Source organism: Panthera leo, chromosome D2, assembly GCF_018350215.1.
Source record: "Panthera leo isolate Ple1 chromosome D2, P.leo_Ple1_pat1.1, whole genome shotgun sequence".
Taxonomy (NCBI): Eukaryota; Metazoa; Chordata; class Mammalia; order Carnivora; family Felidae; genus Panthera; species Panthera leo.
The window spans coordinates 51222757-51237179 of NC_056689.1; the positions used below are offsets into that span (position 1 = coordinate 51222757).

Sequence of the window (14423 nt, forward strand, 5' to 3'; positions counted from 1 at the left end):
GGGAAGGTTGCCAGGGCATATCCTTACAGCATGTTGGTGAACCCTGGACACAAAGTCAAGAACTCACTTCTGGAAAAAATTGCTAGTCTTTTGAGGAAATGGATAATTTCTAACATTTTATTTAAAAGGCCACCAATACATTTGTTTGAATCATTGCTTACTTTAATATTCTTTCAAAAAGGTGGCTTGCTTTGGCTAGATTTATCCTGGTTAATTTACACCTCACATATTTTTTATGCATTTTTCCCCATTTTGAAGAGACATACAATGTTGAACTCATATATACATAAGTTTAAAGTATATAATCTCAATTATAATGTTTACGTTTAATAAGTATTTAACCCAGTATTGAAAAATCAAGATTTGGGAATGATTTCTTTCTTTAAATATGAATGGTTAAACTGTTAGAACTTAGCAGGTTTACAAATGAATCCACTCAGTAGTTTTAAGATGTGTTCATTCATTGATTTACTCACAAAACCTTCTGTGAGAAGCTGCTGTATGCCGCTCAAGGAGCTCACAATCTCATGCTATTAAAATAGAGACAGAGACTAAACACCTCATCTGAGCAACATGAAGAGCCTAACCTAATACGTAAAATGGACCTCTTACAGGTTGGGGCAAGGCTCATGCCCCTTTCAGAGTTCCTGAGGTCCTTAAGCAGTGTTCCTTTCACGGGTAGTGGAAAGGAGAGCTAAGCGAGATCAATCACAGGAAGGGGTGGAAGAAAGAGAATACCCCTCCTGGACTGAAGATGTGAGGGTTTTCCCAGAAATCATTATTTGAAGAGGAAATGGAAAGGATAGCCACCATTTTGGTAAATATTTGCAGAATAGTAACAAAACTGATATTTTAGATACTAAAGTTGTTTCAAGCTACGTTTTACCAGCCACTAAGTTCTTAAAATCTTTTTTTTTTTTTTTTCCAAAAACAACTACCATATTTTGGAAAGTGTTTACTTAAACTAATCATGTTGACTCATGTTTGACGTTAAGATAGTTTAAATAATCAGTTTTAAATATGTATCCAGTTGTGGATGCCTCTTATCTGATGAGTTCATCTCCTCCGCAGTTTCGGTGTCTGAACTGCTCAGCTTCGCAAGTCTGCTCTCAGGATGGCCCTTTGTATCAGGTAAGAGGCACTCACGACTGTACATATGACCCTGACGATGCCCGCCAAGATGGTGATCGCTCTCATCCCAAACTCAAGTTTCTAAGACATGTCACTTTGCCAAACTAATATTTATTTGAGCTACAAAACGTCATTTTTCAATTTACGTCCCCAAATTTCCCATTATTTTAGTTATCTTGCATTATCTATTTAATTTCACAGAACTAAAAAATGAAATCATAAATATTAAGGCCATTATTTAGGAGTCAGAAATTTTCAATAATTACTAGTTTCAGCCCTTGAGAAATCTCTGCTCCATATTGGATCTCTGCTCCATACTTAACACTTCTTTGTGGAAGTTTTTGTTTGTTTGTTTTTTGTGTTTTAATCAGTCCCCTACAAGCGAAAGATGCAACGCCGGGTTAGGTGAGGCTCAGCAGCGGCAACAGCCACATGTAACTGTGAGCTTGCTCGGGTCACTTAATACAGATGATAGTGGACAAGTTTTAAAACGCACTGACAAAGACTCTCCTCAGATGCACATTCCAGTTATCTAATAAAAGTACATCTTCTATTGGGATGATGAGTTGTAGTGATGCTTCTGCCTTTAACCGTAACTCCCACACGTGTGGTTTTATGCTTTCATTCTTGGCACTGATGTCTGTTCCTTAGAAATAAAGATGTTCTTAAACTCCCATCTGAAGTATCAGAGAAGAACCGGAATAAGATCGGATTTTTAAAAATCCTCACAAATTCCCTTTTCTTCCTTCAACACTTCATTATGGATTATATGGTCCTGTCGCAGAGTTGAACTTGTGATTAACAGGATGCACCTTTAGCCAAAATTCAGCTACAAGTTTTCAAGGGAAAAGTTATCACTTTTTTTATTTCAAGAAAATATTATGTGTATACTCTTTACACTATTTCATTTTTAAATTAAAAAAAAATTTTAAATTCCACCAAATGGACAGTTTTCTAGGAAAATACCAGTGGACCAAAATTCACCCACGAAGAAAGAAAATTTAAATCTGTAAGCCATGAAAGAAAATAATTATTCAAAAATTACTTCCTCAAAGGATGCCTAAATAGCTTGATGGTCATGCTCTCTCCAATTTTCAAGCAATAGATCATTCCCATTGTAAACTGTTTTAAATTATTGAAAAAGATGGAATTCTTTTCAAATTTATTTTACAAAAGTAACATAATTATGATACCAAAAACTGACAGAAAACCCCCAACTAGAAAACCAGTATCAATCTCATTTTGAATACAAATACAAAGACGATAAGTAATATACTAAAATAATAATAAACCAAGACTAAATAGTATTTTTATCAGAAATGGAAGAATGGCTTAATATTGGGGGGAAGGAAGGAATATATATTATGTAATATAAACATATTTTATATATATACACACACAAAGAGTCAAATAAAAACCATCAGTAGATACTGAAAAGGCATTTGATAAAATTCACTAAGTCCCAGTTTTTCCTACCAGCTTATTTTAAAAGTTTTCCAAAAAACAAAACAATTGAAATAATACAAACGAATATCCTTTACTTGTGCTTAGATTTTACCAGTTAACATTTTGCTACATTTTATGCTCCCTCTTTCCTTCTCTTCCCTTCTCCTTATCTTATTAATCTCTTTATCATTCTGTCTATTGTTTCTTTGTGCAACTATTTGAAAGTAAATTGCCAGTATCATGACAGTTGACTACCAAATATTTCAGCATATACTTCCTAAGATCAAACACTTCCTCATAAATAACCAAAATGCCACTTCACACACAAGAAATTTAAATAGTAAATTAAATATTACAGAGATGTCATTTCTCCCCATAATTAAATTATCAAGTTTGATATAGTTCCAAACACACTTTTTACCAGATTCTTGTTTAACTTAACAGAATCAGTCATTCTAAAGTTCACCAGGAAGTACGAGCCAGTGCTTCTGGTCTGTCACAGTTTTCGGTGGGTAATCAGGGGGCATGTGCATCGCCACATCCTAAAATGCATTTGTAAGCTGAAGTAATTAAAATAGGGCACTGACTTAAACACAGACATATGAGTCAAAAGAATAGCTCAGGGACAGACTCTAGTATTATATGAATCTGTAAAGAGAGTATTTCACGTTAGTGGAAGAAAACAGATTTATTTAGCAAATACCTACTGAACACTTAACTATGCACTGGGTACTCTTTTAGGCCCAAGTACTCTTTTAGGACACAAGTGAAAATGAACAACTTCCTCACAGAGCTTACACTCTAATGACGGTAACAGATGAAGAATAAATGAGTCAGATTTGTAGTGTTAGAAGAAAAATTAAGGTAGGGAAGTAGAATATTTTAGATAAGATAGCCAAAGGAAGACTTCTTTGAGGTGGAGGTTCTTGATCAAAAGCAAGTGAGAGAAATAGGTATGTGTGTATCTGGGATCGGATGCTTCAGGCCAAGGGAACACAGTGGAAAGATCTGGAGGAGTGGTCATACCTGGTTGTTTGAGGGTTGCAAGGAGGCCAGCAGGGCTGGACCGGAGACAGTATTTGGCAGTCGGCAGGGCTAATCGGTGAACTCGGGATATAGATTTTGGGGGGAGGGTGTGATCTAGTAGGGTTAGTTTTCAATAAATTTTACTGAGACTTGGTGGTGGTGATGGAGATTCAGTTCATACCTCACATTATAGGAGATTTTCATGGCTTAAAGTGGTAAATATTAAAATAGACACCATCAAAGATCAAGAAGAAATATAGTTGAATAATTTCAGAGTGGGGATGGCCTTTTTCACTGTACATACAAAAGGAAAAAAAGACAAAGCAAGTTGACTGTTAATATTGAAAAGTACATGGCAAAAATATCATAACTAAGGAAATATTTGCAGTATACACAGAGAGGTTTAATGGCCTTAATACATGAAAGAATTCATGCAAATCTGTAAGACAGAGTTCAACTTATCATAGAAAAATGAACAAAAGACCTTAGGAAAGTCACAAAAGAAGGAAACAAAACTGGCTAATCAGCATTCAAAAATGGTTAATTTCTTTAGAAGAAATAAAATACTATTTTATGCTTATTAAATTGCCATATTAAGAGGGAAGAAAAGATAGTACTCATTATTGATGAGACCAGTGAAGAATGAGCATTTATATTTCTTTTGGAAACGTAAAGATAGAATAACTTCCAGTATTTATGCTGTTTGAACCAGCAGTTCCACTCTAGGAACCAGCCCTGATCCTTGGGGCAGGATTAATCTATAATTGCTAAAAAAAAAAAAAGGTGGGGGGGCACCTGGGTGGCTCAGTCAGTTGGGCATCTGACTTTGGCTCAGGTCATGATCTCACAGCTTGTGAGTTTGAGCCCCACTTCAGGCTCTGTGCTGACAGCTCAGGGCCTGGAGCCTGCTTCAGATTCTGTGTCTCCCTGTCTCTCTGCCCCTCCCCTATTTGCACTCTGTCTCTCTCTCTCAAATAAATAAACATTAAAAAATTAAAAAAAAAAAGGAATTAACTAAAATATACAGCAAAAGGAAATTTTTTGGTAACTTATGATTCTTTTCTACAAAGCTATTATGTTCTTCCTTTAAAAATGATCAAGGATATTAAATGGTGTCAAAATAAGTTACGGAATTTTTAAATGGAAATTAAAATTTTACATGGACAAAATGATTTACCAAACAATATGTGTAGCTTGATTACAGTCTTGAAAAAAAAATATGTATACAGACAGAAAGACCAGAAGGATAGACGCTAAAATAATTATGGTAGTTATCTTTGGATGGTGGTATTTAAGTGAGTTTCCTTTTTTCTTGGTGCTTTTCTGTATTTTCCAAATCTATCATGAAACCACATTCACTTTTATGATAAAGATTTTTTACGAAAAGCAGTACATCAGTCAAGGTCGATGTGATTTATCACTTTCCAAAGTTATCACATTTGAAATGGATACTGTGGGAGTAGCTTTTATTTTAGCACATGATGAGACTGACGACTAGCAACTCTCCAAGTAGGCCCATTTGGGGCAGTCACTCAACACTGTGGGGTGGTGCGCCACATTCCCTGGTACTAAGCACAGCGCTGTTTTACTTCAGAAAGCAAACTGAAATACAAATAGAACTTAAAGTAGATCTTAGTGGTTCCCAGCATTGTAAAACACTTCAGTAAGATTAAACTTCAGCTGTCATCATAGAACAAACACAAATGGTTACTTGGAGAAAGCAAACCATTTTCAACCAAAACCAGAAAATCCTGACCACTGACAAGCCATTTTACTTCCCTCTCTGCCTTCGTCCCAGTAGAACTGCTGATGGATTCTTCTATAGGTTATGAAGGAATTCTAGAATGAGTGCCTTAATCATTTGCAGAAAGCGTGCAGACTCCACAGAGTCCGGGATGGAGAACAAAGCTAGGAAGGTTGTTGTGGCGGAGGGAGGGCAAGCCGTGGGCTGGGCCAGAACAGGAAGTAGATCCTACCCTACTGCAGAGGGTAGGGAGTCTGGGTAGCAGTCTCCACAGCTGGCTCAGTTTCACAAGACCCAGGGAGTTTTTTAAAATGCACATTCCTGTTTCTCCCAGATATTGTCATTCAGAGGGAACAAAGTTTAAATAAAACCAAGTAAACAAAATATAAACCAAAATAGATTTAAGACCGTGGAAATCTTGAGACACTGTGACTTTTACTCCAGCCCTCAGAACTGGTGGTGGCATCCCCCTACGTCCTCAGCTGGGAAGAGCAAGACCTAGAAATTTCCATTCCCACCTCCAGTCCCATCCTGAGCTGAATGGCTGAAGACCAATGAGGAGTTTTCTCAGGATATAACCTAGCTATACGGGCAGAAATAGTCCTTTTTAGGATTATAGAGCCTCAGCCCACCCCTTTCACCTGGATGAAAGAGTACACAATTTCGTGGCCTGGATTTTTGTGTCCACTTACACTGAGATGAAGGGGAACCATCAATGACAGTCTCAGCACTTTCTTGGTTTCATAAAAGGAGCTTCTCGATGAAATTTCACTTAAAAGGGGGAATCTGAAGCTTTCGGGAAGGGAAAACCATTGGTTCTCCAGACCAGACTTTGTGATGTTAGGTTCTGTATGAAAAGGTAAAATAGCAGGTGAAAACAGATACTGAAGTGGCAATGTGGCCTATGCCTTCTATGCCCAGGAAGTAGTTTCCTCTCTAGTCTGTTGTTGTAGGGATACCTTGTCTGTAGTCACAGCAATGAAGAACAGTCCATACCTTTCAGTTGTGTGTCCACCCAGAACATATAATAGTATCAACTGACTATTGAAAGGAGGTAGCAACCTGAATGTTCCATGTAACAATTCGCTACTTGTTTTTCCAGTTTTTAAAGGACCATTAAAGTTTCAATGCTAAAAAAAAAGTGTCAAACTTACCAAAAACAAATGTGATTTGTGAAAACTACCCCAGTTTCATAGATTCATAGCAAGAGGTCTCTGTTAATTTGTGACTCAGTGGGCCCTCACAAACAGCAGCTTGGGTGGAATGCAGCCCCACGAGGTACCTGATTGAACGAACACCTTCAAGCAGGGCACAGAGCCTTCAGTCCTCCCTATTACTTTCGTACGACTCATACCCAGCCAGCGTGACCTCGTGAGCCTTTGAACTTGACCTTTGTTACATATCAGAGAAAACTTGCCTGATTCTAGAAAAATAATGGTAATTTAAAAATAAAGCATTTTAATGGTAACTAGTCTTTAATTGTCATAATCACTAGTAGTACTAGGAAATATTGTAAATAATAATCCTGCATTCTTAAAGGCTTTTGTATGTAATCTATATTGTTTTCATTTTTCATATAAACACAGTCTTATTCATCATCATGTTTTTATTTTATAGTCCTACCCCATGGTATTGCAGTATCGACCAAGAATTGATTTCGGTTAGACCAAGGGGCCTAGATCCCACGGAGATGACTCCTGCACTCTTTGTTTACTCATCAGCAGATCGCACAGGGAACGGTGTGTGGACGAGAGGGACACAACCAGATTTTCAGCATGCAAATAAGGCCATTGTCTGTCTCTAAATTGTCAGTTGCATTTATGTTGTTTCTATTAAGAGTGAACCAAGTGCCATTCTGCTACTGAATCATCCGCATACGGTATTTGTGCTGTCTCAGTGTACAAGTCGTGGTTGCAATCAGCTACGGGTGCAGCCATGATTCAGCCTCCCAGATATTTTGCTTGCCTGTTCCAAGACCGTTCTAACGTTTGATTACACTAGTACTATGACTCAATCTGTGTGGTGTTGCAGTTTTCACATACTTAATATTTTATTAATTTTTGTTTAAATAGAGTACTGTACAAGAAATAATTATTATATCTTGAAGTTATTTTGTATGGGAAAGTATTTAGAAGAGTGGTTTTTGAGCCACGGTCCTGTTCTAAGCTTTTTCTGTGTGAAATAGGTTCACTTTTGAGTGTGCAAGACTTTGGGGGAAGAATTCCAATTATTCTCGTCATTAGAGCACATTATAGTTGTAGACATGTTAAGTCCTCCAGCTGTGTGGTCTACCTACCATTGCACAAGGAGGCACGCTAGCCCTCCAGATTGAAAGTGTGTGTGACCGGGTGGACCGCTGAAGTCCGATTCAGAACCATTGGAAAGGTCGACAGCTGGCCACACTTACTTCTAACAAAATTACTGCATCAGCAAGGTCAGTCTTTCGTAATGCCTTATGACGAGCAGGTGCTGCTTCGTGAAACATCACTGTGTAGCCCGTTCTACGTATGCGTCATTCTATTGTGGCTCTCATTTAATGAGTAGAATGTCTCTCTTTTTAAGTTGGCCTTAGGTGTGTGTCATTGTGGCATGCAGAGGGTTCTGATGATTTTAAATATTAGGATTTTTAGAGCAGATAACATTAGCTATTTTATGGATTTTAGAAGTCTCAAGGCAATTATAAATTAAAACTGTTACCTATCGCAGCTCCAAACCACATGCGTCTAATAGAGTAACTGCAGGGTAGTAGGTGAACATGCCAACCCAAATTAATGATTGGAGGAGATTCCATTTTAGATCCTGGAGTCAGCAGGGGGAAATGGGATTCTTGTTTTATACATAAACTCGTTAAGGCCAGAGCTGGGATAATGTCCTTGATTTTGCAGTTTTGTTAAGTCTTCCATTCATTTTGAGATTAGTCTGCAAGTCAGAGAAAGTCTCATTACCTGAAATTATGTGAAGAACTTCGTTTTAAACCTTTAAATCGACAGTTGTTTTCAAAAAAACTTATTTGGAAATTAAGTTTTGTTAATTGCCTCAAAATAAACAAGTTAACCTCCGAAACTTAGTAAAAGTCTTGAAAGCTAGGAAACACTGTTTTAGAAATCTGACACGAGCACAATCTGTGTGTTACACACATAGTTTTTATACTGTATACATTGTAGACGTGCTACATTTTCCAGTAAAATGTATCACGGATTAATGCCTTCTGAATCTCAAAATGCTTCTTAGGAATAAAACATTGTACAACTCTAAAAAACACATACAAAATACAGCTAAATCTTGATGCATTTCACACTCTAAAAGGCTGAAGCTTCCTAAATTACCTTTTCATGTGTCATTGTTTCAAGTCAGGAAGTCTCTATCAGAGTTTTCTGTTGTTATTGTTTGGACTTTTGTGAAAAAGGTTATGGCAGTGCTTTCTTAATTTCATTCTGTTAGATTCTGTTTGTGCCTGGAGGGACTCAGAAGCAGAATTTAAAAGGCAGATTATTGTGAACTCTTTCAAGATGGTTAGAACAGACCATTACACTCAACCAAAAACAGCATCTACTCTCTAGCTACAGAAATTATTTTGCTGTGCTGTGAAATCCAATTCCCTGACATCCCTAGGAAATTCTAATATTATAAATTTGTCACATCTAGGTCAGTGATTAAAATAGTGTTTTACATATGGAAGTTAACTAACTCAAAATGAATTGAGAGTGCATTTTAAAATAAAACCACAAACGAGACCTGTGTGTTTTGGGGTCCCCAGCCAAAACTTAGAGCCTTCAGTGAGTTTTAGACACATGAGCTCTTTAAGTTGGGTCTGTTGCTGCCTCATCACATGTAATTTTACTGTTTTCCAAGGAAATATGTAGGAAGCAATTATGGAATTGAGAATCGTTTTATGTAAAATTCCTTTATTCACTGTTCACATGTTAACATTTTTATGGAAATGCAGTGGAATATGTGCCAAAACATGTGAAAGGAAACCATAGGGGAAGCAGGGCATCAGTTAGCACTTAGGGAAACGTACAGTTTGGGACCGTCCTGAGTGATACAGCATTACTATTCAGAACTGTAGACTTCTTCAACCCACCTCTTGTGGTATGTTCAGCTATAATTTCCTAAGTATGGGACTGCTTTCATGTCTGAGCAATACACTAATTATCCCCTAAGTCAGCTTAAGGAATTTGCAAGAAACCAGATACAAGAAACATATACAGGTGACTTTTGCAGTTAGTTTTATAAACTTAGGGTGCTAATAAAGCTCTTACATAAGTAAACTGTAGGAATAATCCTCTGAATCTGCAAAACTGGAGAAGAAAACTCAATTAAATTTGTTTAAATCTGTTGTCTCTTAAGCAAGAAACCGAAAGAACTTTACCTTCCATAAAGGACTTTGTAATCGCTTTTCTCTGCCCTAGGATGTCAGAGATATAAGAGGGCCAAGGAAGCGTGGATATAAAGAAGGACTGTGGTTCATACAGACCACTTTAACTGAAGTAATCACATCAGTTAACAGAAAAATCAGAATATGGCCTTTTCTCTAGATGAATGGAATACTTTTAAGAGGTATAAAAAATAAACTAAAAGGCTCACTGATGAGGTAAGATAAGGTCATTCAGTCTGGGGTGCGGGTACTTTGGGTAAGGTCTTTTAACTACTTTTAGAAAAGTGTATTATTTATCCATTGAAAAATCTGTCCCATGCTCGACTACGTTATACACTAAAACGAAATCCAAATTTAAGTGATTCTTGAAGGGGGAAAAGTATGTTATATAATATTGTCAACTCTTTAGCTTTAGCGAAATATTTAAGAGAAAGTGCCTCTTTTGCTAAAAGTGCATTTCTGTTTAGATTTGCTGCATAACTTTTGAGTTCTCTGTACCTGTCTCTTATGAATGGTTTTATATCCAAATAGGCACTCATAAGTGAGAGTAATCTCTTTTTGAAAGATTTTCATAAGAAGTAGAGATCACCAAAGACATTCTGCTGTTGATTAACAATCATGCTAGAGAGACAGTTTTAACAGTTCGGAGGGTGGAATTTTTTAGGTTGCAATTTAATTTTATATAGTTAGGCAATAACCTTAAGTAACCTTAACTGCTACAATATCACCAAAGAAAGGCTTTAAACTGATTTTTGTGGTGAGATCAATCAAATGTAAGTTTTTCTTGCAATAATCAGAGCACACTTCCTCTCCAATAATGGCCCTTGTTTTTCCAGCACCATGTGACAGGGCTTAGGAAATCCTCAAAGGTGAGAAAGAGATAAAGCACCACAATTAGCTCCCCCTTTGGATGCAAGTGGGAGAAATACATCCTCTGAAGAGAATATTGAAATTGAGATTTTCAAGTTTAATTTGAGAAGCTCTTTAATTCACTTCATTAGAGTCCATATAAACGAAATGTATGCTTATTTGGTTCCTGGGTTCTTAGTAAAAGGAGAAATTTCATTACAGACAGACTTTGGTAAAAGTGCTGACATGCTTACTTGTATAAGAAATAGTACATTCTATTGGACTTACCTAAGTGGGGTTTTTTTTTTTTTTGTTTTTTTTTTTTTTTTTGTATTCAAAAGCAAAGTTTTCATAAAGGCTGATTTTTTTTTTCTTAAAAAGCAACTCTTTGTCTTGTTTCTTAGTGATTACCTTATTGTGATTAGAATGTAGCCATACAGCCAAATTTGGCAAAATAAGTCCCAGATCAAGAGCATATACATCAAGTTAGGCACTGCCCATCCGCCGTTCTCCCTGGGAGCTTACGCTGTGGCCACCTTGGAGGTCAAACTCACGTGATGCAGCCTGATAGGCCACTGGGTCAACCTCCTTGGATGCAGTCTGCCACATACTCTGGTTTATCGCAAGGAATCTTCCCTCCGGCTAAGCTTTATACCAGTAAGATGTTGGTTGTAGAAATTGCAAAAATGAATCCGTTTGCCATAACTTTAATCTTTTGGATTAGAAACAAAAACGTGAAAACGCTATTAATACTGTAAGACATAGATCCTTAACAGTAAGGCATGTAACATGCCCGCCAGATCTGGTCTATGGAAAAGTCAAAAAAGATGATATATACTCGAGATGTAGAAACCCTTTGAAAGCACAAAAACACCATCCAGTTCTGGATTCACTTGGCGTACCTAGGTCTGTAGCATTTTTGATGGAAAAACATCAGATTGAAAGGTCATTAAAATGTACTTCTACATTACAGGGTTTTCATGGTTTTCTTTTTCCTAAAACAGAGGTATTTTCCCAATAATTTAAAATGATTCTCTTCCTAGGGAAGAGCCTTCACAAATGGTATATTTACTCACTATCCTTAAACTGTATTTGCAAATAGAATTAAAATGCTTCAGCACTTCCTTTTCAGAAAGTTATGAAACTTTAAAATAATTTATTGTAAATGCTCATTCAAATATATATACTCATTGTGCCCCTTTTCCTAGGATTCAGTACTGAGACATTATTCAGAACTGCCTTTTAATTTTAATTGTCTTTAAATATAGAATCAAATGAAAGATCTGTTAAAATACTGGGTCTAGTTTTCTTCCATCTTGCAGAGCTTCATGGAATAAGAAACTAATCTAGTACAGACGAAGATTAAATATTTCTGGGCACATTGTACAGACAGTAAACAGATCATCTATCCCTAGACTGCACCTCAGTCCACTGGAGCAGAAGTTCTACACGTTAGAAATGTAATGGGATCAGCCTCACATTCTGGGGGGTCGGTTTTCTTTTGCTGTATTTTTTAGAATGGGGATGGGGGCCTAAGTGTCCTTACGAAGCTGTGGCCCACGACGAGAGCTTGTGGGAGAGCGCCAGCCTTCAGCTGCGTTCCTGTACTTGGCGACAACAGCAAGCACCAGAGTTTGATAGAGTAGCCCTCCCGTCAGACAAGACCGTCACAGGATATACTGTATAGTTATGTTGCTAATTTTCCTTTGAAATATAAAATATTTTAAGCTTTTTTTGTCAAAAGTGGTAACATCTTAATACAAATAAAAACCTTTTTGTGGTTGTAAGATTTAGCTTATAAATCATTCAAATTGAAGTGAAAGATTACCAGGTCATTGTTAATGACTTCGTCTATTAAGAATATATGTATTTTTGTAAAGGAAAAGCACTTGTAGATATTTAATCAGTACAAGATATATGTCTGTTTTGCAGAAATAAAATGCTGCTTAGAGATTCTCTTTAAATATTTTTATTTTTGTGCTCAAATGTATTTTCTGTTGATCTATGGAATGTTCTGTATAAAGCTGTATGGTTGTACCGTTGGGCTAGATTCTTTTGTTTTTTAAAATCTGGACTTAGCCGAGTATATTTGACCATGTTAAAAATAGTATCTTTGTTATTAAAATTCTGATTGCATAATTTCTTGTTGCCTGTCATCCTTAATATTAGTGGTTGTAGACCGCAGCCTCCGTTAACTACTGCTGTGGCAAATTTTATGACAATTTTGAGTATCTGAGATCATAAATCTTCTCTAGAGGTTCTCGAGCTGCTTAGTTTTGACACGGTGGGCTGTGTCCCCAAGTGATACTTGAGGCCTGCACACACACGCACACTGTAGAACAATTTATTTTGTTAGCTTCATCCAATCGAAATAACCCTTGGAAAGGAACTGTCAAAGAAAGGCCCACGTGAATTGAAAGCTGCTGTCCTCAGCCAGTTAGAGAACAGTTTTGTTTTATTAATACATCCGTAGGTTCTCGCCCTAGGAGTTCTAGTTGGGCTCGCGTCAGACATTCAGGTCCGGAAGGTTGCGGTGACTCCGCTCTCTTTCCCGTCGTTACCGTGGTGCCTGAGCCCTGTCTCCTGTTACTGACACCGTGGTGCTCCCTGACGCCACCGGGCACGCAGCGAGACCTGGGGAGTGGCATCCGCTGAGCAAGGCTGGACTCCTTCCTTCCGAGGCCGTTGCAGAATGGGAACAAACACGGAGCCCCGTGCGTGGGAAGCGCTCAGAAAGGCGGCACGGGTTACTTCCGTCACGTGTCACTGGCCGGGACTCACTGCCACAGCCCCCCCTCGCTGAGGCGAAGGCCTCCGGGAAGGCGGGGGGACGCGGCTAAGCCACGTCCCAAAGGGAAGAGAAACCAGGTTTGTGACCTGCTGATCAGTGTCTGGCAAACCTCCGTGTGACAAAAGGGGTCACGGTTTTCCAGCTCTTAGAAGCGTTCTGTCAACACAGGCTCCGCTCTGATCTTCCCACTGGTTTAGAAAGGTGTGGAGAAGTCTTGTACTCCCACGAGGCCTGAGAAGCCGGGGTCAGCCCCTGCTTTCTACGTGGCCGGGGGATTTGCAGGCAGTATTTGGCTGGAAACCACACAGAACCCTGCCGGGCACCCAACCCCCTGCCACGGAATGTGGGGCACCGTGACCGCCACCGTAACAGCCAAGCGCAGAATCATGTCCAGGAGAGAGAAACAGGCGACAAATGATCACCACTAGCTCCGACCCACCAAAGCCCTGCGCCTCCTACAAAGCCCAGTTCCGATCCAGCAACTCAGGTGGGCATATCCGGACCCGCTCCCTCTTCTCTACCACTCAGCGCTCCCAGCGCAAGCACAGCCATGGGCGTTTTTCCTCCCACTAGATCGTGAGCATCGGGAGGGATGTTGACAGCCGTCGTTTGATAGCCCCACGCCCACGCGACACACCCACCCCACGTAACTGGCACCCACCAAACCACAGTGGAAGAATCCGGATTCTAGAAAGAGGCAATGCTACTGACAGAGTCTCCAGGTGTCCCTCCCCTTCTTACAAGGACACCAGTCAAACTGATTGGATTAGAGCCCCACCCTCATGACCTCATTTAACTTAATCACCCCTCGAAGGTCCTATCTCAAAGACTGTCACATTCTAAGGCAGTGGGGGACAGGGCTTCCACACAGGAACACGGGAAGACACCCTTCAGAGAGCCATGTGGCGGCCCGCAGACCGGGGTTCAAATTCAGGGTCACTGTTGTGTAACTTTTGGCAGTTTACTTAACCCAGCCGAGTCTCTTCTTTCCTCAGGGTAAAGCACAACCGCCCCAACTCACCCCATAGGTTTGTGGAGGAAGAGTTGCCTTGGCGCTC

The 14423-nt window shown here is 38.9% G+C and overlaps 1 protein-coding gene across 8 annotated transcripts in view; it reads left to right on the forward strand.

Annotated features, from left to right (window-relative positions):
- The window catches only part of PCGF5 (polycomb group ring finger 5), a 123587-nt gene extending 110872 nt beyond the window's left edge, over nucleotides 1–12715 (forward strand). For 3 of the 8 annotated variants that reach the window (XM_042909002.1, XM_042909001.1, XM_042909003.1), the window contains exons 9-10: nucleotides 1072–1131; nucleotides 1503–1968. In XM_042909002.1, the coding sequence (XP_042764936.1) occupies nucleotides 1072–1131; nucleotides 1503–1667 (225 nt within the window). In that variant the 3' untranslated portion in view covers nucleotides 1668–1968. Of the gene's footprint in view, nucleotides 1–614; nucleotides 849–1071; nucleotides 1132–1502; nucleotides 1969–6964 lie in introns of those variants that run through there. The other 5 variants (XR_006194744.1, XM_042909005.1, XM_042909004.1 and 2 more) reach the window with 5 other exon arrangements.
- The last annotated feature ends 1708 nt before the right edge of the window (nucleotides 12716–14423 follow it).